The 26,153-nt window shown below is 41.2% G+C and overlaps 1 protein-coding gene across 3 annotated transcripts in view; it reads right to left on the bottom strand.

Moving 5' to 3' along the window:
* SEMA5B (semaphorin 5B) overlaps positions 1–26,153 on the bottom strand; it is a 188,271-nt gene that overhangs the window by 40,602 nt on the left and 121,516 nt on the right. For all 3 annotated transcript variants that reach the window (XM_014871766.2, XM_014871767.2, XM_088168282.1), the window contains exons 8-12: positions 25,834–26,047; positions 22,968–23,253; positions 18,546–18,681; positions 14,856–15,063; positions 12,498–12,705 (exon numbers count right to left, since the gene is read on the bottom strand). In XM_014871766.2, coding sequence (XP_014727252.1) covers positions 12,498–12,705; positions 14,856–15,063; positions 18,546–18,681; positions 22,968–23,253; positions 25,834–26,047 — 1,052 coding nt within the window. The remainder of the gene's footprint in view (positions 1–12,497; positions 12,706–14,855; positions 15,064–18,545; positions 18,682–22,967; positions 23,254–25,833; positions 26,048–26,153) is intronic.

The raw sequence follows: 26,153 nt of genomic DNA on the forward strand, positions 1-26,153 counted from the left end.
ATACACTATTGTTTCCAACTGCATGAAGCCATTTCACTGGGCACCCAGCGAGCTGAGAGAGGTCATTGTAATTCATAACAGGGAAGGCTGTTGCGAGCATCACCCTATTATGATACACATTTTCTCTGAATTTAATTTATAGGAAAACATGTGCTGCATAAATTCAGGAAATAATCTCCATATGTTCTGTGCTGCAGCCCTTAGCCACTCTGCAGGCTGCAGCACACCCCAGTTGGGCACTGACCACTTTGCTGGCACTACCATAATGTATGTCATGGAGCTAATGTGCTGCTCTTGGCTGGCTCTGGGTCCCTAACAGAGCACTCACTGAATCACAGCTGCACTCCCCTGCCTCTGCTGTGACCCCCATCAGGAACCAGCACAGCTGCCAGCAGACCCTGCTGATGGGCTCTGGAAATGCCTGGCATGGCACAGACCCTGGTGCTGGGCTTTGGAAATGCCAGGCAAGGCACAGACCCTGGTGTTGGGCTCTGGGAAATGCCAGGCATGGCACAGACCCTGCTGATGGGCTCTGGAAATGCCAGGCATGGCACAGACCCTGGTGATGGCTCTGGAAATGCCTGGCATGGCACAGACCCTGGTGCTGGGCTCTGGAAATGCCTGGCATGGCACTTGTTGGCTGGGAGCTGCAGCGAGCCCCACTCTCTGCATCTAGAGTGTAACGAGTTCCCACCCAGCCCAGGCTCTGCTGGGCTGTCAAAACACACAGTCTGTAATTTAACAACCATCACAGCCCAGGACTTCTCATCTCATGGCAGGCCCTCACAACCATTTGAAATCTGAAAACAAAATAGCTATGCTGTCTGCCTCCCTTCAGGACTCAGAGCACACTCCTCTGCCTCAACTTTGGTGAGAAACCTATTATATCAGCTGACAGCAATACACTTAGGAGTGAGAAGAAATGTATTTACTTACACAAAATTTAGCCCATTTTTTCCCTTTTTTAAGCAGCAAAAGCATTACAATGTACGTAACTCAAGAAAATGACATTTCTGGCAAATACTTCTAGTGAACACTTCAAAAGTCACTTTAATTTATATCCTTACAATATCTTTAGAATATATATATCCCTATTTATGTCATTAAAAGATAAAACCACATCAGCAAACACATACCAAAAGACAAATATATGTAAGCTCACATGCATACCCAAATCAAAATGCTTCAGAAGTACAGTGTCATTCTTAGTAGATCAGGCACCATGGTGTGGAAAATGCAAAGATATCACAGCATTTCCCTGTGCTCATAACACAAAATAAATTGAAATGTTTACATGTAAATACCATTTTGTATTATGATACTGCTGAAAAATCTCACAGAGGCCACAGTGCCTGCAGTCTTGCAGGGCAGTATGTAAATACTGTGAAGTAAGGTAAAAAGGAAAAGAGTTTATATAACAATAATGAAATTCTGATGTTTCAAAGGCAATGGGGCTTCTGCTACTGGCTCAGTTGCCCAGATTTTATATTGTACATAAAAGGAACATTTCAGTTAAGTCTCCTCAGTAGCAGGCTGGGAATATATCAGGGAACTAATGAGACACTATCCTGTTGTGTCCCACCACAATTCCCAGGGGTAGAGGGAACCCATTATCCTAGAAGACTACCTGAGCATAGCAGGTTAACACTGACTCTCTTGCTGCTAATGACTTAGTTAATGAAATACTACAAAGTGGGATGCTTGTGAAAGTAAGATGATGATGATGATGATGATGATGATGATGATGATGATGATGATGATGATGATGATGATGATACCACATGGCCCACACCCTCAGTTTCTCTCCAGCCAACCAGTAATCTCACTTTCAGCAAGGACTTGGAACCTCCTGATAGACAACTAAGAGGCTGGATTTATTCTGATAGGGCATTACTATCAATAGTGATGCATTTTAATTCATTGTCTTGTGTGAGGCATAAAGGCATACACTGAAAAGTTCAGTTGAAAAACAATTCCATTTGTGTCTCCTATTCAAGGCGGTTTTTTTTCTCCAGTTCCTCATTCTCACTTACTAAGGTCATTTGCATGAAAATAAGATGTTGCTCATAAGAGCTCACCTGCTGCTTGCTGTTTGGAGCTGTAAACCTCCCAGTTGTTGGCTGTTGCAATCATTTCTACAGCAGTGATCTGGGATAACACAAAGGACTAAGACTCTGCAAAAGGGACACTCTCCACAACCCACTAAAGTCAATGGAAACTCTTACCTATGACTGAAAAGAGTTTTTACATGGTCTTTGACACCTGGTGTGCTGAGCCTTCACTAATGGTATGTACTGTAAAAAGGCTTCCAGTGTGCTGATGCTGACCAAGATCTCTTTTTTTGTAATGTCCTGAATGACATCTTCTTTCAGAATCTTCATTAAAGCTTAAACATCTGTATTTCAAAAGTTTTTCATTCCCACTTTAATTTGCTCTGGGTCTAGACAACCTCATCTTTTGGTCATTTTCCCCTGAGAGTTAAAACTTTAGACTGTATAATAAATGAACCATCAAATCAATGGAACCAGACCCAAGAGGTTAGGCTTTGACAGACCAAAGGAAAGAAGGAATTACTATAGCCTCTTCCCATTCCCTTACTACGAGACAGAAGACACATAAAAATGCCATTTTGTACCAAGAGCCACAAAACTAATTTGAAATATTCACAACGAAGAACTCTGCTCCTTTCATCCTCCAGGCTGTGCTTACTCTCCCATTTTAATTTCCTCTCTTTAACTTTTTATCACTCCTTTTTTATGACTAATAGCAAATAGGAATGGAATGGCAGGACATGATGATGTGCAGAGGCAGGGCTCTAGACCCAAAGGCTGAGAAGTTCCTTCCCAAACTGTTTGCTCACAAAACGCTGTCACTGCACCAGGAGACAGTTTTGCGTTTTTGCTCATGAGCTTGAAACCTGCAGTGAAGGTCCCATTTATCAGGGAGACACAAGAACTGTCTCTGTACCTGGTCCTTTAGACCCTGTGGGCATCACCAGTCAGTCCATCAGAGGCACATCCACTGGAGCAGTGCAAATATTTATAACTCTGATCCTGCAAGGCACTGAGCAATGCTCAGCATCCATGCTCAGCATCTCAGGAGCAAGGGCAGCACAGGAGTGCCCCTTGCTCTTTTGGGAAATACGACCTCCAATAAGAATTCCAATTCCACACTGGTTTGTTGCATTCTTAGAATGGCTATCTGCAAGGCAACAGCCTTTTGCAAGCAATAAAGGGGTTTCAGGTGTGTTAGTTGTAAGCATGAGGCTATGTTTGGCAGCCAGGCATTTCCTGACAAGGTTAGCTTATTGTCTCATTGCTAGCAACCTGCAGAGGGGATGAACTAAACAAATAACCATATTAGCTTCCAGCCAACCAAATCATAATTACTGAAAACCTCAATAGCCTGTGCAAGGAAGAGTGGACCTCTGTCTTCCCTAAAGCCAGATGGCATGAAAAGAGAAGAACGATAATCAAATGGATGATTGTGGTTTAAGAAAATAAGATTATAAAGGGGAAAAAAGCATCAGACTTTCTAACAATCCCTCTAATTTTGATGCCCTTAAAAAATTCAAACCGCAGAAATGAGTTAGTGATCTGTACAAATCCATTATCTTTCCCCATGAGCAGAGAAGCCAAGTGGAACTGAGCTGCTTTAGTCAGACGCTGGTCAAGTAGCAGCTTCATTTCTCACTTGGTGAATATAACGTATTCCATGCCAGATATTAGTGCCCTTTCCTCAAGACCAGTAGCCACATACTACATAAGGAATTCACAGGGCTATTTGTGGAGCAGGGCCCTGCTTGGGAAGAATATACTACAGCTCACAGGTACCACCACTCTGAGGAGTGCAGTTGATGTTAATCTGGATAGATAAGGTTTGTTATTTTGGCACATGATACTGGATGCAGAGGCAGAGAAGATGAAGTGTGCATGTGTCATTTATCACCCACACATACTTAGCATCGGTGATTGCTGCTCTGCACATGATTTGTTTTGAATGCATAAATTAAAGCCATGGTGTAAAGCAACCTTCAAAACTGAAGTCCATTTATGAGTAAAACACATGTTACTTATTAAAAAAAAAGCAGTGCACAGACAGGATTTTCACAGGCAGTTTCATCTCATTTTCTTTTCCACATCAGGGACCTGGGCTTGCTAGAGTTCACCTTCTGGGCTCCCATTTTCAATATCACTTTAATCGATTGAGGTTTATAGATTATGGCCTCACGCAAGCTACACAGCTATTCAATTTCTTACTTTCTGACATCCCATTCCATCATCTTCTAGCAACAGTGACTTCTTTATTGGATAGGAATTTATTTTTATTTTTAAAGCTGTGAAATAAAACAACATTCCATTTATTCAAACATGAAGATTAATGCCATCTCTGATTAAATCTGGATTTATGTTTACATTAGTAAAACAGATTAGTTAAAAAAAAAAAAAGGAGTGCTCCTTCACGAACACTTTTAGAAACTCTTGTCACCGTGCCAAACAAAACTGACCTCTAATAATAACAAAAGTACAGAGGGTCTCTGACTACTAGTGACAGGATCATTCATCCACAAGAAAACTCAGATACTATTGAAGTCCTAATGAAAGGAATAGCCAGAAGGAATTCCTGAATGTGGGGCATGTTTGTCTGGGTTGCGAGGCACCACCGTTTCCAAGCCTCAGCAGGCTTTTGAGCCTTAAGAAGACATGCTCCCCAGGGCTGCCATATGGGAAGAGGCAGAGGGGACCAGGCATCCTTTTGGAAAGGCAGCTTGGGCAAATCAGTGCACTCAAGTGTTACTCCCTGTCTCTGGGCTGTGTCAGTCAGTGTCTGGAGGCAGCTGTCAGATTCAGACGTGCTCTGCTCCTGTGCTCCTGCTCTGTGGATGCAGATCTGAGACCTCTGTGTCAACATGGCAAATTGCCGTAGTTTGGTGCTGTGGGTGGAGACAGGCAAAGAGTGGCTTAGGAAAGACCAAATCCACTGCAAGGGACGCAGACAGGTGCTTTATGTAGCCTGGGCAAGATGCTGATGATTTAAGAACACAAGTTACACTAAAATGGGAATTTAGGATGGGGAAAGAAAACTGCTAAGGCAGAAAACTTAGGAGTGTGAACGATGATAAAGAAACCTGAAAATAGCCTACAGTTGTCACCTAGGCTGCACAAAGTAATCCATATTCAAGCAGCTCCTTTGTGAAAGTTGGATTTTGTTAAGATCTGGGTAATTATTTTCTGCTCAACAAGATGCAGATTAAACTAGTTAGAGCTTTTGTAGATTAAGGTATCTTGGAAAAGTCAAATAAATATTAGACCATCCATTACAGCCTGAGAATCAAACACATCTTCCTTCTAATGCAGGGATATTTTAACAGTGTATAAGGGGCAAAATGGTCCTGCTACATGTTGTCCAGTGCTTCTTCCCATGTAATTATAACAACGCCATCAAACAATGTTCATTCCTCTTTTTAACAAGAGAACATCACTTAAGTAAATGGATATTCTTGAAATCCAACTTTACCTCTTGCAAACTGGAGCCTTCTCATAGTTCTACAATACTTGGTATTTTGATAGAACATACCAGACTGTACAATATTATATTTTTTTATAACCCATACATATTTTATGTATTTATATGTACTTAAACTTTAAACCTGAACCAGCAAAACCAAATTTGCTCTGACTCCAGATACTTCCTCTTCCCCAAACTGGTAAAACAGCACATCTCCTGATAAAAAGTTAATGATGCATCTGTAGCAATACATTATTTCAGTATTAACATTGGACACATTTGTGTTTTACCCTGCAAATTCTGCCTGAAGCTTGAGACATGAAGAAAACCAGCCATAGCAGCAGTAAGACTGCAGACCCTTTCATCAGGAGCCATGTTACTGAATGTGACCATTGCCTAGAATACAAATCTTACGACATAATAGTAGCAAATGGCAAGAATTGACAGATGCAATGGATATCTGCCCTGGGGGTTGCTGGTAGCTTTAGTTATTAATCTTGTTTGTATAACAATAGCATCAATGTCATCCTAACATAACATATTCCAAGAAAACTACATGCTTTCCTGTCAGTTGCTACTGTGTTGAAAGTAATTTCACACAGCCCACCTAGCAGGCATCAGATGGTAATGACTTTTAGATAGCATTGATCTGAGCTGGCCTAAAGCCAACCTCCTAGAGGTAAAAGGATCCATACACTAAAATGTTCCTAAGTCATGCTGGCAGGATGCTTTAAAAATAGGAAGCAAACAAAAGCCTTGGCATGTTCAACCTATGTCCTCCCTCCTGGCAAACCCAAAATGAATTAGCAACCTAGTCATGATAGGAAGGAGACAAAAGGAAGCAAGTCCTGAAATCAGCTGATTTTGTTTGGCTTCTTCTGAAGTGACCTTCATCTGTTTCAGCAATTGTATAACTCTGGACTCCAGCTACTGCTGAATTCCCCTTCTGTTCACCAGGGTCATTTCCAGATTTCAGAACTAAAAGTGGGAGCCTAAAAGTGTGCAGGCTGCTTATAAATAATGTAATCCATGTCATTGGTTTGAGCATTTAGTAGAAATGAGAAAAATGGTAATAATTCACCTGGTTGGGAGCAGAGCTCCTTCGTATTTTGTATCCTCTCTCTTTTTCAGCAACACATGCACCAGAAATCTCAGCACAGGCTTATTCCTCAAACTCAGCCTCTTGCTGGTTTCCCTGCTGGCCCTGCACTGCATCTCTCTCCTCACTGTTATTTGTGATTCCTTCATACTTAAATGCCATCTACAAAGTATGCTATTTTCTTTCTTCCATGCCATTAAAGATAATGTCAAATAAGATGAAACTGAAAACCAATCTCTCTGGCATCTTACAGGAAACATGCCCCAGCTCACTACCTCACTGCTTATCCTTGTCTGCTTTTTATTTCCAATTTCAGACACATCCCTTTCCCAGACCATTCAAGTGAAGCTCTTTGACTGCTATTCTGAAAGCCACGTTCCTTAGACCTTACCATCCCTTCAAACCTTAGAGGTCCATATCCTGCAAATAGTATGGATGCACTTAACTTTATATATATGTAAACAGCTACATTAAAGAAAATGGGAGTAATTGCCTGCTACAGCAGATGCAAATGTGTTGTCAGGATAGAGAAAATGGTATAATTTTGTACTTCTATTTAAAGAACACAGATCCATTTCATCTACAAACTTCATTCTTTCCAAGAGCTTTAGTGATCATGGTTCTGTTTGATGTCTTTATTCTCTGTCAGTGGGAGTCTCACTATTTTCTTAAATGCAACCAGAATGTCAAACCAGATGTTTAAGTGATTTATTCTGATGTATTATTGGATACTGTGGATGACAAAACATTGGGCTGAGCACTCTCCTTTCCGCCTATGAAGTCTTCCAAAGCTTTTCAGCATTACTGGTGATACAATAATTAGCTAATTCCCTTAATTGTGGAGAGGCCATATCAGCCAGAACAGATGGAAATTAATGATTAAGCTTTATCACAACATTTTTGTAGTCTGTTACCTTTCCTTTTGCCTCTATTTTTAAACAGATATTCAATGTGCTGATTTTTTTTTTTTAACTCTCAGGGAGAAGATCTTCAAATCAAAATCTGTGCCAGATTTTCAACAGCCTCAGCTAAGAAAAAGGTCTTGGATTTTCAAGATCTTTGATGAACAATCTGGCTATCACTGTCACCTCAGCAATCTACTGGATGCTGGGTTCCACTGAACAAGTGTCTCTGTTGTTCCTTCCCCTATCTTTTTAAACATTTTTCTTTTTGCCCAACAATAGTTCATTGTTTGTCCTTCAAGGAGCTCTCGTCATTCTGATGAAGAAGTCAGAGGATTTCCAGCCCACATTCAATTAAATCCTTCCCCAAAACAGGAAAAGTTTTAGGCGTCTTCCCAGATTATGTTATTTCTCCAAACAAATTCCCCAATAGTTTCACTTCTGAAACATGATAATAGGTTTTAGAATCCTAAATTCAAGTGCTTCACTCCTTTGTTACAGAGGATTTTACATCATATAAGGCTTAAAAAAAACCAAAAAAAACCATAACATTAAACTCCAAAGCAATCCTCCATATATCTCAACTTCCTCAAAGGTGGACTTGGTACAGTGATTGTGCTTGGAGCTATAGTTCCACTTTGGAGAGAGACAAAGAGGGCAGAAAACTCTCTGCTTCTTTAGTGTAGCTGCTGACCCTTTTCTTCCAAAAACTCCCTGAAGCCATTTCAGGAGTTACTCACCTATCTGTACTTAGTTTGTCTGATCACTGGCCCAGAGCTATTTAGAGGTGAGCTGCGCTTCTCTCAAAGATATCAAGTCAGCAAATGAGAGTCCCTGTCAGCTGAGTCATTTCTGTCAGCTTTGCATTAAGTACCATGGCTGGAGGGGATGTGCAGCAGAATTTAGGCCAAGCAAGAGGGCAAAAACTCACCATCACATAACAGCAAATTCTTTGCAGTCGGGTCAAAAAGCAGGCAAGGGTTCAGGTAAGAGCATCTCATAGCTGCGTGCAAGAGGACCTGGCTCTGGAAGCAGGAGGATCCACACTGCCATGAAGGTAACCTGAGGTGTCACTGACACAGCCTGGGAGATGCCTACAGCACAGCAGGGAGAGCACAGGCAAGCCAAACTATCCCCAGAACCACACTGTACATCCAAAATTGCAACTTGCATCATGTTAAGTGCAAGTTTTATGCAGAAAAAAATTGTGGAAGGAGAAAGAGGAAGGAATGAATATCAAGAAAAAGTGCATTAAAATAAACTGCTCAGTACAGGGAGAGGAGAAGGGGTGAGTATTCAAGAGACCATCTGGTCTTATTTCCAAACGTTTTCTTTTCCTCATTTAAATGTGCAATCAAAATCCTTGGCCCACCTCAGGGTTGCTGTCTGCTCAGAGGCCCAGAGTTCTGATGCTGCAAAGAGTCAACAGAAAGAGGTCATAAACTATTCCCTGTAACAACCAGCTTCATTTTCCTATCTGTCTGATTGCAATTCTAAAAATGAATAACTGCACCCCAGCCTTTGGAAAAATTACTAACCTATGCCTTACAGATACATACCACCTTAAAATAATGCTGCAGATCTGAGGTCCTCAGCTCTCTGAAATTCAGATTTGGGATTTTGTTCAGGCACATTCTAAAGATACAGTGGTGTCAGTGATAAGGCTGCAATACTGGTTCTTCAAATATTCCTCACCAAAGCTTGGGGGCAACTTGAGATAAAAAAAATCGAAGCTCATTTGAAAATTGCAGGGAAGTTACAAAGATTTCAAAGCCTTGCAAAATTCAGCAGCAAGCACAGCCAAACTACCACCCAGCAAAGCAACCTTCAAAACATTCTGCATATTCAAAGGGTTGTAGGCTTTACTCATTTTGGACATCTTCCTAAGAGCCTCCAGTGAGTGGGGAACGGCAGCACTCAAGAGAGCAGAAAGACAAACAGCAGGAACACACAGGCACAAGGGAGAAGGTCTCTGCAGCCAAGTCCAGCCTGTAAATTTGGGCAGCTGACATTACAGATGTCCTCCCGTTGTCCTGTTGCTAAGAGTGGCTGTTCTGAAAAGATGGACTGAGACAGGTCAGTGGGCACACACAAAACACTGCTCAGACACCCACTACATCAAGACATGGGGCTGACTTACTGGTCACCATTTAAGAGATTAAATTGGTGCCGTGTCAGTAAACAAACAGTAAAGGAGATGGCAGAAATCCTTATCCCTTTCCATCTCTTCCGTTTGCTGCTGTTTTTCCCTCTGCCCCAATTCTGAGCCTCAGTACCAAGCCCCGAGGTTTTAAAGCAGCAGAGCAGCAAAGATCGCCGGTCGGGATCAATGCAAGGGTCAATTTTCTCTCGATACACGATTGCCTGTGCCAGGGAGGAGGGGGAAGGCAAGTTGAAGGCAACAGCTCTGTATCAGCAATCACAAACCCACATCAGCCCCCGGGGTGTAAAAGGCTGAAAAGTTTCCGGATAAGAGAAGGCAGAGCCTACAGCTAACAATGTGGTATTCCTGCCTGGGAGGCACAAATTCTCTCCATCACCTCCAAGCTTCCCGAGCCACCCCACCAAAACAATTACATTATAAAAGCTGCTGAAACCAGAGCTTTTCGAGGAGGCCAGTCACGAAGTCACAGCACAACAAAAACGTAAGCAGGGAGTGTTGCAGGGCCGGGAGCCCTTCTTCCCATAGTGGCTGAATATTGGCGTGTATTAAATATAGACACAACAATAAGCAATAAATCACAGCCCAGGAGAAGTGCCAGGTGGAATGCACTGAAGGAAATTAAAATATCCTTCTTGATATTGTTCAGGATTGAAAGAAATACAAAGGAGGTCAAATTGACTTATCACCTACATAGTCAGGATGCTAAGGGGAGAAAGGATTCCAACACTTGCAACTGAAAAAAAATTGCAGTTGAATAATTTCCTAGAAAAAAAACAAAAAAAACCCCAACCAACAAAAACAACAACAACAAAAAAAAAACCGTAAAAACAACACACACAACAAAACCAAACAAAAATACCCCAAAAAACTGCTTAGCCCAAAATGTAATAATAATATCATAAACATCCTCTCAAACAAATATAGAAATAGTGCAATTTCTTGGCTTTCCTAAATTTTCTTCTTTATTCCTTCCTTTTTCCAAATCCACAGTCCCTCCACAAGACTCACCTACAGGGCAAAGGATCCTCTGCAATGTACACAAGAACACTAAATGGTCAGCACCCAAATTCAGCAAATTCTGACCTCCCACATCTCATCCCACCATGCCATCAGGAGATCCTATCTGTGTACCTTGCTATTGCCTAGTGGCCTAGTGGTATCTGATTTCTATCATGAAGCTAGCCAATTGAGGCAAAATTTGAGTCTCCCAACCCCGAAGAACTGGGCTGTTTTCTTATTTTACTCAAAATTGCCTCCAGAAAGTTTATTTTAGAAAAAAACCAGCACTGGTACACAAACTTCCTGGTAATTTCAGCCAGGACTCAGCATCATACAGTGCATGAAACTGAGGCTGCTTTTGGTCACCAGCAGGCAAGGGAAGCTCTGTGAGGATAGGTTTTTGTTTTGCTGGGATAAGCTTTTACGAGGCTGCTCTGCAGCCTTCAGGACCTAAATATGGTGGTCCTGTGAGATATCCCACCTGTCTGCTCTCCAGTCACTGCTTTTTTCTTGCTTGCCCCATTTTAAGGCAATTCAGTAAACCTCCAGTATTTGAATTTTAATGGAAGTGTCATACAAAGTACTTAGGCAGACTGAAAATAGGACAGCATCTATAAATTACTGGAAAGCTGAACTCGAGATTAGGGAAGGAAAGGAAGAACTCATTTATCTTGAAACTGGATCATATATATGTATACACACATAAATATTCTCAGACTGAGACTATACAGGACAGCCTGAAAAGGACAGCTGTTCTGTTCTACCTTTTAAAATCTCTGCTTTTAAGTGCTGAGGACAGGATGGCATTTTCCAGCTGTGGTTTTCTCTTACTAAACACTTTTGTGTCTGTCTGTTTTAGACACACATGGATTTAGTACAAGCTGATAGATAAACTCTACTTGTTGAAAATAAAATTATGGTGACATTTTCTATATCAGTTTTTTTGGCAAGATAACAGGGACACCTTGAGTAGGCCATGGAATGTTGCTAACAAAATCCTTCCTCTTGTCTAGCACAGAGGACATCAGTTTCACACAAAATTCTCACAGAGGAAAGCAAAGCAAAGGCATGAGAGGAGAAGGAAAAGTATTTTCAGGAGATGTTAACAAGTAAATGCCCGCAGCACCCAATGAGATTATTTGAACATCTGTCTCAAACAGTTGCTATCACACTCTTTCACCTGCTTAAATGATGGAGAGGCACCATTTGGATGCAAAACCCTTCTGCAGTTCTGTGTGGAAGATGCTCTGGAGCCAAGGCAGACAATTAGAAAAAGTCATTTTTCCTACTCTTTTTATAAGGTACAATCAGGGCACAGAATCTATGCAGGTGTAAGAGGTGTCACACATAGTTGAGATGAACTATTGATTTCCAAAAGCAATAACAAGTTGCCACACAGCCCAGCCCTGCCTCATCATATGTTTCAGAGGAGATCACTCGGATAAGCAAGGAAAGGCTGGCTGCAACCCAAATTCAGAAACCTTCAGCCATACTGCCAATAAGAACCACCAGGAAAACACATGGACTTAATAAAAACAACACTATAATATGAAGTTAAAAAAAAAAAGGTAAATATTCTAAGCCCTTCCTCGGTAAACATCTGATTAATTTCTGAGGAGGACTAATTAACATTTACAAAAAAAATTGCTTATCCTCATTGCTCCTGTCATGCATGCATCTATCAGGAGATGCACTTCAGCAGTGGTTTTTGTCTCTCATTGATGAAACAAAATGCCCTCTAAACCAAATCAGACTGGAACATGTTACCCTGGTGCTTTTTTCTTTAACCAGAAGTGGGATATGTTAGAGCTGTGAATTTACTTACCCTTCTGTTCTGTACATGGAGCATCTCTCCAAAGGAATTTTTAGCACTCCATTATTTAGACCCACAAAGAGTGACCTGTCACTGTGTAGGATTTGGAGACTCTTGATTGCTTCCTGTTGTCCATCAGGGAGGATCTGCATTTCCTCTAAATAACAACTCCTCAGACTCCTGTTAGTGGTAGAAAGGGCCTTCAAGATGGTGCCATACTCTAATAAAAAAGAAACAAGGCACGAGTAAATCCTGGAGGCCATGACTTCATTTCATACCTGCCTAAAGAGTGAAATAATGTCATCTTTTACAGAGCTCATTTAACCTAGCTGCTGCCCATGGTAGAGAGCTCCAGCTACATCGTTGCCATCCTCAGCAGAAACCACCTGAGAATGCACTTAAATGGGAATTCAGAAGGATGTGAACCATCTGGACAGTGAGTGCCTGGCAGATTTCCCCATTTGGAGCACTGAGGCAGAGAAGTCTGGTCCCGTTAGCAGTGAGTTACAGAGCAAGGTGACCCAGGATGGCAAGAATAATTTCTGGTGCCTTGAGTCTATATTTCTATTGGTTTATAGAGCAAATCAGTGTGATTTGATGTCATGACAAATGATAACAGATGTAGCAGCCCTGCTGGAAATCTCTGAGGTCTCCACGATGACTGCATGGGTCACAGACCTAATTGATCCTCTTCCTGGAAGAAGCCAGCTTGACAAGGGGATGTTCTGGCATGAGGTGTGCATACACAGAAACATACATGTTTGTGCTCACAGTGCTCTTACCCAAACAATTTTAATCTGTGGGAGATTAATGCACACCACTTTTCATTGAAACCCCCAAGAGGTCTGTCAGCCCAATTGCTCCTGAAACTTAATCTTTCTGTTCCAGTAACTTCTGCATTGATGCCAAAGCTCAGCAATTTATAGTGGTGGGGTTGGCTGCCATGTGAAGTTTCCCTTTCACTTACATGTGGAACAAGACTAAAGTTTGGGCTCAGTTAGTCTCAGGACTGGGTTTGTGTTCAGGGCTGCCTCTGGGCAGGGCTGACCCTGAGCTTAGCTCAGTTGGTTAGAGCATGGTGCTAGTATGGGTACTGAAGCATTTCACAGGTTTAAACATTTCCAGCAGATCTTACTCTTCAGCCACCACTAAATAGGGCCATAAAGCAAACACAAGTAAGTGGTTGAGGTTATGGCATTGGACCTTTCCACCTGAATGATATGAGGCAGGAAGTATTGCAATTTTCTATAAGGCTTTGTAGCTTGGACTCCTCACTTTAAATATCAAGATATCATATTGGCAGAACCATTTTGTATTTCCATTTAAGTACAATCTTCTCATCATAATCAATGTTCATGGAGTTCCCATACTGGGAGTGTTGTTAGAACATATAAATAATAAAACAAGATGATCACTTTTGAAATAAGTGATGGTAAAAGTTAGATAAATTATGACACAGTCCTGAAGGTCCATTCTCCTAAACATGAGAATGAGGCAATGACTCTGCATTCAGATGTGAGATTAAATTAACACTTATGGAAGCAATTAATCTTATTCTGAAGTCAAAGATTCTGCTATAGAGGATAACAACATTATACCCATGAGGCTGGCCATATGGTCTGATTAATCATACTATTTAATTTAACCTCTATCATTAGTATAAATATGGGCTAAGACAACCATTTATAAGCCTTTGTCCTTCTTCAGCATCTCCACTTATCCAAGATACCTGTGCTTTTCAGAAAAGGCAACATGTCCTGCTAATTAGAGGATGGAAGTCAAAATCAAGAGGCTAAATCACACACTTAATTCTACCACTGGCTTGCTATGCTCCCACAAAAAAGCACTTGCCTCAGCTGCCCTACCTGCCTTAAACCTAATGCATGCCCATTCCTGAAAGCACTGGGAGTCATACTCCAGTAGAGATGTGGAAGTGCAAAGAAAGACATAATTAAAATCCCTGGGCAAGCCTGGGGGTTATGCATTATTATTGCTCATTCAGAGACAGGTCTGTCATAGCAGGCAACTGAGAGGCAACTGACATGCATGAAACCACAGAGAATTCCAGCGACCTCTGCTCTTCCCCATGGTTATTTATTAGCCTGATTAGTTGAAATATGTTTTTATAAGGAGGGAGAAAAATGTTATTGTTCTTTTTAAACACAATGGAGATTTATAGTTTGATCACTTGGGACTCTGCCTCAAGTCCTCCATCCTGCTTTTAATTTACTCAGGCAAACAACTTCCATGAGGTTTTGTACCAAAATCATGTTGAATGACAGCTGTGTAAGGGACTTCACAGCGAGGCTCCTAGGGCTTCTAGGCCTACAAGCAAGCAGGAGGAACTGCTTCAAGCCCTCATGCTCTTACCTGTTCCAATATACATGACATGGTAGAGAGTATCCTTCCCCTGAACAATATCAACAACCAGTTTGGAAAATCGAATGCTGTCCTGAGTCACGTAGGGATCCACAGTCACTGGCTGCACCACATCATTCATCAGGAACAAGCGCTGTGCGTCCTGCAGGACTCTCTCTGTCAGGTTCTCGTTAGGGCTGTCGTCGTTCAGCGTCCCACACTAAACACGGAAGATTGAATTTCAGAAAATGCATCTTCCCCCCAGCCTAGCATGGAAACCCATGTCCTGTTGGTTTCCTGGGGAGGTGAGTCTGTGTGAGGGTCACAGGATCAGGCACGTAGCCTGATCATAGGTCCTTATATTTGGCCAGTAGCCCACTCTTTGAAAACTTTTCTCCTAGGTGGTCCACTGACCGTCAATGTGGAGTTTCATTCCCTTGTGATACCCTCAACCAGCACAGCAGAAGGGCAAAAGGCTTTAAGAAACCGTGGAGAAAAAGAAATAATTAAAACTAGCTGTAGAAAGATTTAAAGGTAGCAGTGGAGAGAAAGTTTTTGTGGTGATAAATTCTTGAAACATTTCAGACTATCTTCAGACTCTACTTGGCATCTCAGTCTGTACAATGAACAAAACCTGGAGTTTAAAAAACCTGAAAATGGACTAGTTTTGCATCAAAGAACCAAACTTGCCACACTGCTTTTCTCTGATGTGCTCCCCTCTGGACAGGCCCCTCCAACTGCATCTGAAGGAAGGTAGGTTGATGACAAGGTCCCCCACCCCACACTCTTCTCTCCTGACAGCAAAAGGCAGATCAAGCCATGAATACCCATCCTCCAGCACCAAGGGAAGCACTGAAACAGGACTCAATTCCCTTGTCCAGTGAGAACAGGGGAAAAAGAGCTCATCTGATGTCTTTTATACATTGTAACCTGTATCCTACCAGGTGGATAATGCATTTTAAGGCCTGAGTTTACATCTTAGATTAATCTCTAGAACTTAGTATTTTCAAAAGCCAGTGCTAGTTTTTTGGTCCATGTCAGTAGCTGGGGCTGGATCTCAATATCATGAACGGAGGGCAGAAAATTACTCCAAAAGGTGGTATGGTGACTGGTTATTTATCTTCCCAAGACCATGGGAGACAGTGGTACAACTAAATCCTGCCAAGTCCCATACTCAGTCTATGAACAGCTTCACAAAATGAAACTCACACCTGAGCAATTTCACAAGAAATAAAATCCCACACATTTCTTTTTCTTCATTTTGGGTCCAGGTATTTGGGCTTTCCTTGAAGAGAAGTCAGAATACCAAGACTTAGGATGTTGATTCACAGCAGTTGAGCTGCAGTGTACAGATTTCCCATGTGCACACTCTCGACATGCACCACAGCAACTCTTGGTGGTATCACTGCCTTTCCCCCATGCACCACACAGCCCTTCTCCTACTATGTGCTAAAATGAGTTGTCAGTGATTTAACATACATTCACACAGTAAATATGGATTCCAATGGCTGGTGTACCAAGCCTTACAATATTCTAGAGGTTGTGTGAACTAGGAGAACACAGTTATGTTAATTCTCACATAACCTATGAACATGGTCACTTTTTAATCAAAACATCTTCCTGAACAGCTGGACTAAGAAACATCAGTTGGTTTTTAATGTGTTCTCAGGTGGGTTTTAATGCTTTTTTCCTATTGCAATGGTCTTTTTTTAGTTCATGACTCATCTCACATTCTAAATATCACTTTCTTAGATCTCTCTCTTTTGTTGTATCCTATACTCCTTCTGGTTCGCACCACTGTCTTCCTTTGGACGCTTTTCTCTCCATTCACTTTCCCTTCTAGAGCATCACCTAAAAGGAGTCCCAGTGGCAGGAATGTCATTGCTGGTTTTGTTTTCTGTTCTCAGTATGTCACAGATAATTCTTTTGGTCTATTGGCAGCTCATGTGCTGACACAGCATCCCTCCGGTTTGGTTTAATGTTGTTTTGCTCTAATTTCCTGATTATCTGTACTGTCCTGGTCCTCTGCATCCTTTAGTATTTCTCCTTCCTCTCTGAAAGAAAACAAATTCTGGCACGCTTCCCTCATCTTTCTTTGTGAACACTAAGGCAAAAAAATTAATTTAATGTTTTTGCAATATCTGCATCTTCTGTCACTAAATTACCCTTGTCATCTCCTTAAGTCTCCTCACTGACCTCTTGTTCCTTCTGTACTTGAAAAACATCTTAATCTCTTCTTGGAATCTTCCTTTTGTCTACCACATACCTCTTTTTCCTTTCCTTATTTTCCTCTGTCCCTTTTCTTTAATCTTGGTGCTGCAATCTTTACACTCCACATTTTATCTGATACTTTTCACTACACAGAGATGTCTTCCAAAGTCCTTTACTATTCCTTTCCAAAGTCCTTTACTATTCCTTCTGGGTAAGCCTAGCAAGGGACAGAAAGTTCTTGATTCCCAGTTTGCCTTAATGTTCCCTTTAAATTAAAAAAAACCCAACAAAACCACAAGAACAACCACAAAAATCTGGCTATGTTTGGCATGGCTGGACCTTCAGCAAGGCTTTATTTCTTGGTTTTAAGTGCACCAAACTGAGAGGGTGATCAAGAGGCAAAGCCTGTCCCCCCTTGTATTGGCAGGAGTCCTCAGTCAGGTGCCAAGAGGGAAATCAGGAGGAGAAATCATGTTCCTCAGCAGGAAGACAAGGCTGTCCCTGCCTGCAGCAGAGACCTGTCTCCCATCTGCTCTTGCTGTGATTTCAGGCGACTGTGGAGCTCTTCTTGGAAGGTCCTTCACCAGTTTGAAGGCAGATGGCACTTGCAGGCAGCCTCAGCACATTTGCCATAATAAAGGAGAGCCAGATTCAAAAATCAGGCTGAAAGGATTTGCCATGGGGAAGGAAGAACAGGAAGAGAAGTCCATCCTCTCCAGGATTCCCCTGCTGGGAAGGGGCTGAGCTGTAAAATGGGCTCATGCTTCAGAAGAATCAGGTTTGTCAGGTCTGACACACACATACCATGCCCCACATTGACTGGATCTGGTGATAAAGCAACTGAAGCTGTTTTATAATTTTCAAAATTGCTTCAACCGATAATCCTGGAAAATTGTTCATTCATAAACTCAAAGATTTTTAAAGGGAGAAGGAACTCCTGTGACAATCCTCATGTGTCCACTTTCACCAGTTACTGTGGCAACACGTCCATGGCTTCTGGTTGAGCTACCACGTGTTAGAAAGTCATCCATCTTCCACTGGTAGCCTTAGAGGCCCTATCAAGTGATGGAAAATTCATCACTTCCTTACAGAGTCACAGTGGTTAATTACCTTTCTTGTTTAAAAATATAGATTATCTCCATTGTCCAGCTTCAGCTTTCAGTCCTTCCCAGTTACAGTAGGGACATGTCTTATGTCCTCTTGTGAGAATCACATCCTCAAAGTACATGTGTCAGTGATAAGTGCAACAGAGATTAAAATCATTCATTATTATAAAAAAAACAGACCATTCTTATTATTCCTTAAACCATTCAATTTTTGCCATGAATTCTGTGGCAAGGAGTTCCACAGGCTAAAACGCCCGAAAATGTGGAAAAATACAATTTATCTGTACCATGAGTCTACCTGGAAAAATGAGCCTTACACAAATCAACCCACTGAAATGACAGAACATCAAAGGGACTGCAGTAAAGTGAAGGGCAACAGCAGTACCTGGAAATTAGGGATGGGGTTTAACGTTGGCAGCCAGGCTGATCTTGGGTTTTCTTGGTAGCGGAAGGGGCCATTAAATGCCTGAGTAATGGCACTCAGATTGAAGGCACACACTGCTGAGGCAGCTATGCTGTTTCTGGAAAAGAGGAGGGAAAAAAAAATCAATTTAATCATTAGAACATTGACATTTTCATCATAACAGACATCAAACTCCACTCAAATAAAATACATGTAAATTGCTAGATAGATGTACAGTGATATCAATCTCACAGGGAGTAATAAAAAATAAATAAATAAACTGTAAAATGCAGATGGCTTGTGTGACAATTTTGAGAATGAATTTTAAGTTTGGTTTTAAAATGTCAGAGATTTAAGGGCTATGGAAGTAGTTCTGACAAGAAAGGTGAATACAGTTTAATTTGCATGGATTATTTGTGTCTGGTGTTATTTTTATTTTTTTAACAACCCATCTACCTTTATTGATTACAAACAAGCTAATTTTTCATCTCTTGTTGTTTCTCAAGGTGAAATTCTGTTTCTACAGGTTCCTGAAATCTTCAGTGATAAATTATATCACCTAATATTATATTTATATATATGCAGTGGAAGGGAAAAGGCGACAGTGACAAACCAGCTAGTTCTGACAGCAGCTCAGCATGCAAAAAGGTCTTGCTAATTCATGAAAACCTCTGTTTTCAATGATCACAGCTCACTTCTGTGTGTTCCCAGGTGGGAACAGGATCTGTGTGGGGCACACTGTTCACCAAGCACACCCAGCCAGGGGAGGCACAGCACGGTGAGGGAAATGCTGCTGTGGGAAGGACTCTTTGGAAAGGGATGTGTTTTAAGGATGCTGGGCTGCCCAGTCACACTGCACACAGATCAGCTGGCCTTGCTGCTCCATTTCAGTCCTGGAGGACCCATTTCAGTCCTGGAGGACCCATTTCTGCAGGCTCCTGGGCCAGCTCTTCTCCTCCTGCCTCAAGAGGGTTGGAGGGCACTTAGTAGATGGTGACCTCAACAAAACTGACCCAGAGGGACATTTGATAAGTGATGACCTGAAATTCAAACCTGCTCCACTTCTTCCCTTCCCCCACTCCCTTTTTTTTTTCTCCAGGAAAACTGCAAGGTTTAGAGAAAAAGATACCAAAATAAAACTAAAAATAGGGCCAGCATGAGAGACTGATTTGTCATGGTGCCTTTTAAATAACCCAAGCCCTGCTGTATGTATCTTTCTGCTAATTAAGGCAACTTGAATTCCCTGAAAAGAACACTTTTTCTTTTTCTTTTTCTTTTTTTTTTAACTAAACCAATAATTACACTCTCTTGCACACACAAAAAAAGCCTTTCTTCACCATTCCAGGCTGGAAAGCAGAAGAACAGATTCTTTCACAGCATATTTCTTCCTAGCAATACAACATCAGGAAGAACTTCCTGCTTTGCTTTCCCATTCTCTGCTCCCCCCTGCCCCTTGCATCCCCAGAATGATGGAGTAGCTCACTTTGAACATGTCAAAGCAACGCCAGGCAAACCTTTCTCCACTTTTGTCTGAACACTGCTGATGCAGTGCATGCTCACAGACAGCAGCTCTTAAGACAAACCTAATGATGGATGACAAGTAAATGCCTTGAGGCGCACACAGGAAAAAAAAAAGACAATGAGGGAGAAAATGAAAAAGGAAAAGAAAGAATAAAATTCCACTAGTCTAATGAAAATACTTAAGGAAAAAAAAAATAAGAATATTTTTAGGGCCCTGCTAAGGACTTCATAGTTTATCCTTTTCTCTTTGCTGGAAAGGAGAAAGGAAAGAGGTTTTCCATTAAATCTGTGGACCATTTTCTTTTCCATCTGTAGCCTGGCATATTTCCCATCCCTTCTTATGAAAAGTTTGATCCCAGTCTCAAGCCAGTGACATCAACTGGTGCAGCTGGCCCCTGTGTTTTGGTGTGAAGTGCAATTTCCTTTATTCCCACCTCCTACCTCCTGTGACTAACTAGCTGGTTTAAAGAATGGGTAAAGTTCAAAGAGGTTTTAACATTGTCTCTATTACCTCCCAGAAAATTTTAATAAAAACATCTTAAATATTTCATCAGCAACTTCCCCCAAAAGCTCTCTTTCCCACTGATTCAGCTGGTATAACATAACACGAAGCAATAAATCTATACATGGGTGTTCCCACAACCAGCAATTCTCCTTTGTTATAAGATGACCCTAAATTCATTAAACATGAACCTTCCAAAGTAAAAAGTACCTGTAAACAACAGCAACAAAAAAATCATAGTTTTGTGTTGCATTGGCATTTTATCACAAAGAAACTCAGACTGGTGCATAAATTAACCCTCTTTGGTATGCAGATCTCATGCAGCATGATATAAGTCCCAGTGAAAGTTAAAAGAATAATTACCATTATTTCTCTAGTTGGATGACAAATTGGAACATTTTCTCTTTGAACTTTTAAAAGAACACTATGTTGTAGACCCAAAATGCTATTTGATCTAACTTCAGCTGTTATCAATTACTAATTTCTTCAATCACACTAATGTTGCATATTATATTATCTTCAGAAGACACAAGAGAGATCTTATATCCCTGATGTACAAAGAATGCCCAAGTGTACCCAGAGGAGACAGGTAACACTCATCACATCTCATGTTAAACTTGGGAGATGGACACAGCACAAGAGAACTGTCCCAGCCAAAGCTAGTCTGTCTCTCCCTTGATTGTCCAAAAATGTCACAAATTTGATAAATAAAATACAATTATTAATACTTTTCTCATTTCCAACCTCCATTCTTGGCTGGATGAATGGACAAATGGATAGATTATCACTATGGGCACAGAAGTCCTCTCCAATTGGAAAAACAAAAAAGGGTCAGCTCAAGTGCCCAAAGCAGCAGCCAGATTTCCTTTTAATGTTCAGGAAGTTTGGCTAATATCCTCTAAATGTTTTTAAAGAATGACTCATATGCCTTTCAATCTGAGGACAGATTTTCTCCTCGTCCACAGTCAAGGTGCAGTGCTTAATCATGTTTAATTTTTCTAGTTGCTTCTCTGCTGGCTCATTTCTGACTGACATTGGCAATGGTGGAACAGAAACAAAACATGGAAGAGGGATGAGGGTGGCCAAACACTTACCTATTTCTTGGAATTTACAGAGGGGGAAGAACATTCAGGCTCTGTTGACTCTCAGTGAGGCTCCCAACAGCACTTCAGCTCAAGAAGTTGGGGCTGATGCTTTGTGACTTCAAGAGCTGAAGTTCAAGCCCTGTCACACCAGCAGGTGACACATTAAAACAGGAGGGTTTGTACTTGTAACAGTGGGGCTTCACTGCTTTGGTTTTCTGTGGGCTCCCTGGGAACAGGCCCCTATTCATACTGGACAGTACAGCACTGCACACAAAAACCCCAAAGAAGTTGGCTGCCCAGCATGAGGAAGGCACTTTGAGCATTTGCCATAGGGAGTAACTACTCAGATTTTCATTCTCTAGTTTACACGTCAGGCTAACACCCCCCTGGAGAACATGTATTATTGAAACTCAATACCATGCAGACTGGTTATAGCTTGAAACTTATCATCCTAGCCTTAGGCATCAGAGGAGAAGTTATTTGAGTTTTCCTGACTTAAAAATATACATTATGAGTTTTTTAATATATTTTTTAATTAACTCCTCTTCTCCTTTCTGCTTTCACAGCTACACTAAATCATTCCAATTACAAGTTTTTTCAATATCCAGCCAAGAAGAGATGATTATGAAGTATCAGAAATCATACCTTCCCCTCAGAGTTCCAATACTGCTTTTGATTTGTGAACCTCAAACAGTCTGGAAGAGGTAAAGCCCTCCCAGCCCCCTGCCTTGGAAATGCTAAATGCCTGGTGCCCCTCATGACCTTGCTATTACAGTGTTGTTCAAATGCAATAGATATTGTTTTCAATCTAGGCTGTTGTGATCCCATCTGCCTCATTCTTCTCCTTCCAGCCCTTCTCTCCCAAATATATGCACCTGCCCATCTCATGAGCCAACTCCAGTGTTCACACAATTGTGTCAGATTGTCCAGGCAATTAGCCTGGCTGGAAATTAACGTGTTTCTGTTGGGTCATTATTGGATCATCTCTCTAAACTACACAGGTTGCACTGTCCCTATAAAAAGTCTGAAGTCTGTTAATGCCCAGGTTTGCATCAAATTAAGTTGCCTAAAATTGCACAGTCACCTTTTATGGACTCCAGGAATCTGTGAACCATGGATTAAAAACACTGTCCTACAGGCTATGTTGTCATGATGGATAACACAGACCTATCTATTCTTTCACGTTTACCAAATGATCTTTCAAAAACGATTGCTCAGACTGTCTAAGAAATCAATACATTGTCAGTCTCAGACTGCTGAGGATACAGGAAGGGCAGAAGAGCCAGTGCAACTTACACATTAGTAGTGAAGACACCGTAGATCAGATCTTGCTCAGGAAGGTAGAAGGTGCTTTGCAACTCATTGTAATAGAAAGGGATTTCTCCAGCACGGGAGCAGTTCAATCTGGCCTTCATGAAAGTTGTCCATGTGTCCTCCAGCAAAAACCTCCCTCCAATATCGTTTTTGCAAACCCTTGCCACACGAGAATACACTGTTTTCCCACAGTCGTGTTCCACTGCATTCTCACGGAAGAAGAAGTAGGTGAACAAGCCGATGTCATAGGCAGCAATAAAGTTAGGCTCTGAAAAACAAACATTTGAAGAGATTTATATAGGTTAGAAATCAATCTATGCTCACTGACTTGCTCAATGCATTGCACTGCCAGCTCCATTTATGTAGCCTGTCAAAGCTGGGACCACAGGGAGTTTGGAGGCAGCAGAGGACATAAAAACAGTAGATGGGAATAATGATATATGAGGATATAGATCTAGTACCTTTTTTCAGATCTTAGAAAGGTCCCATTGTTTCTCTACTTTATTGGCAAAGCTGCTACTGATTTCAGTGAAAGCAGAGTTCAACACTTTGCATATGCATGACTATTCTCTGTACCTAGACTCATTTTACAAGGTAAAGCCTTCCCATTGGGCTGCTTCACCTATTCACTTTTGAAGTGGACCTTATGATGTGTTAAATATGCTGCGTGCATCCGCCTGATTCCCCAGACAGCTGCAGTGAAACGTTCAAGCTACTCTCCCAGCACTGTCACATCTGGCTTTTATCATGAAACCTTTCCAGTTTCTAGGCACAAAAGATTATCTAATGTCCATAAAATAAAACAATGCCAGAGACTGTCAGTAGTGAAATGTGCTCTCCTTAATTCTTTTTCTCCTAAAATTTTCAGTATTATTTTCACAAGAACTGAAGAGAGCCTTGAATTTAGTAGGTTTAGTAACAAATATTTTAATTTGGGATATAACAAATCTTTAAAGTGTATAGTCTTTTATCCTGAAAGTTTCTCTGGTAAAAGGAAAAGTTTGGCCAATGAATAATATTTGACCAACCAACCAAATGAACAAACAAAATAACCTCCCCCAGACCTGTTGGTTTTATAGGGTGTTTTTACAATGTTCATTTCTCAGTAGTGCTCAAAGGAAGAAGAAAAAAGGGAAGTACAGAATTCCTTTAAAGCTGCATCCCAGGAGGGAAAGGAGAACAGAGAAAGGCAGGCCACTGCTGCTGCAAGGCAAGTTTGAGAGGCAGATGATGGTACAGAGGGGAGGTCATTGCAAATCATCTTCTGTCAAACTTTCTCCTTCAAACTAACCATGAACCTTAAAGGGACCATTGTGATCCCAAATCTGACCTTCTGTCTAACACAAACCAGAGATTTCACCCTGTAATTCCATCATCAGATCCTGTAACTAACAGGAGAATTAGACCACATCTTTCGAAGGAGATCTGATCTTAGTGGACAATGTCACCTGGCTTTACATCTATCACTTTCCTCAGTGACTTGTTCAAATGCCAAAGACTGACCCAGCTGCAACCTGTACTTCTTTTCCCATTTGACATTATCTGGTTTCAGCTTCCAATCACAGGTTCTTGTCATGACTTGTCTGCTAGATTAAAGAACTTTATCCTTTCCAAAATTTTCTCTTGATGTAAGTACTTCCATATCATGAACAAAACACCTTTTATCTCCTTTTCAGAAAGATAAATAAATTGAGCTCCTTAAGTCTCTCACTGTGAGGCAGGCTTTCCAAGTTTCAAATCACTGAATAGCTCTTCTCTGAATCACCTTCAGGTTTTCTGTTTCTCGTTGAAAAGTGGCCAGAACAGGACAAAATTACTCCGATGTCACGAGTGCTGCACAAGGTTATAAATCCTAGAGTCACATTAGCTTTTCCAGTCGCATACAAGAACTTCAGTTATTGGTTGTCTTCCTTAAACTCCCCTGTGTGTTCCAATGTGGCTTCCTTCTGAATCTTGAATTTATGCACAGACAAGAGAAACATTTCCAATGAGTGTAGATGGGCTATGATGCTTCTTGGTCCTAATTTGCGGTCTTTCCCGACGACATCTTTTTCCTTACACTCCAGGTCTCCATATTGACTTCAATATGCCTGCAGAAGCCTAGTTCAGTCTTATTAAGCTCCAAAGAGTGCACAGTCCCAATGCTCTTATCTTTAATTGAAAGGTCCTGAAATCTAATAGAAAAATTTCAAATATCTGGTCAATTTACCTGGGAAAAAGGAGATAGGGGGAATATTGGGGTCTCCATCACTACAGTCTACTCAGACTAGAAGTGCTTTGTCCCAGTTGGGAGGTGTAGACTCAGTGCAGGAATTACTGGTTGAAATTCTATAGCTTGCTTGATGCAGGGTATTATCATACTGGGGCAAGAGCTGCTTTTAATAACTATAAATCCACATCAGCATGGACTCACTTGGAACATAATGTGCTGTGAAATTTCTCCTTTTTGGAGTGATCTTGCACTGAAACCAGGCATCTTTAGCTGAGTCAGTGTAAGTAAAGAGTTCCTATCACTCTGCAGAACTGGGTCAACAATATGATGTTTTAGGTTGATTTTGATCTTCAAATCTTTGAGTGGTTTTCTTGTTAAAATTATGTGTTTGGTCATCTCACAAGACCCATATATATGTTAAGTAGCCTGTAAGACCCACTTTCTATATTCTAAATCAACTTTTCTGAAATAATTCCAGGCTCTTTTCAAATGTCTCCTAAGCTACATTGATTATTGCTCCGGAAGCCCTTCCCCATCATAACTCTTGATCTCAATATGAAAAGAGAGAAAGATTTACAAGCCTGTCAAGCTGACTTTAATACATCTCTTGCTCAGATGTGACCCACATGACTTTACCATTGAGCCATTTGGAGTTGTATTGTGCTGTCCTAAGTGGGGGAACATTTCCAAGGCTGCGGTAAATAGCAGGATCCCGTCCAGAAAAATCAATCACAGTTGCAGCATAGAGTTCTCCTCGTGATGTAATCACAGCTGTCGAGTTATGCCGAGGATCGTATGGGCACCGAGCCACTCCATTAATTCTGTCAATGATTTTGCTGAGATTTCCTACCTGTATTTAAAAGGAGAGAGAAGAAAATTTAAAGAGCGTTTTACTTTCTTAATGGTATAAAGAATTTGGTTTGCCCATGAGTACCCTATGAGCAAATCCTTTTTAA

Source organism: Sturnus vulgaris, chromosome 7 (assembly GCF_052056855.1).
Source record: "Sturnus vulgaris isolate bStuVul1 chromosome 7, bStuVul1.hap1, whole genome shotgun sequence".
NCBI lineage: Eukaryota > Metazoa > Chordata > Aves > Passeriformes > Sturnidae > Sturnus > Sturnus vulgaris.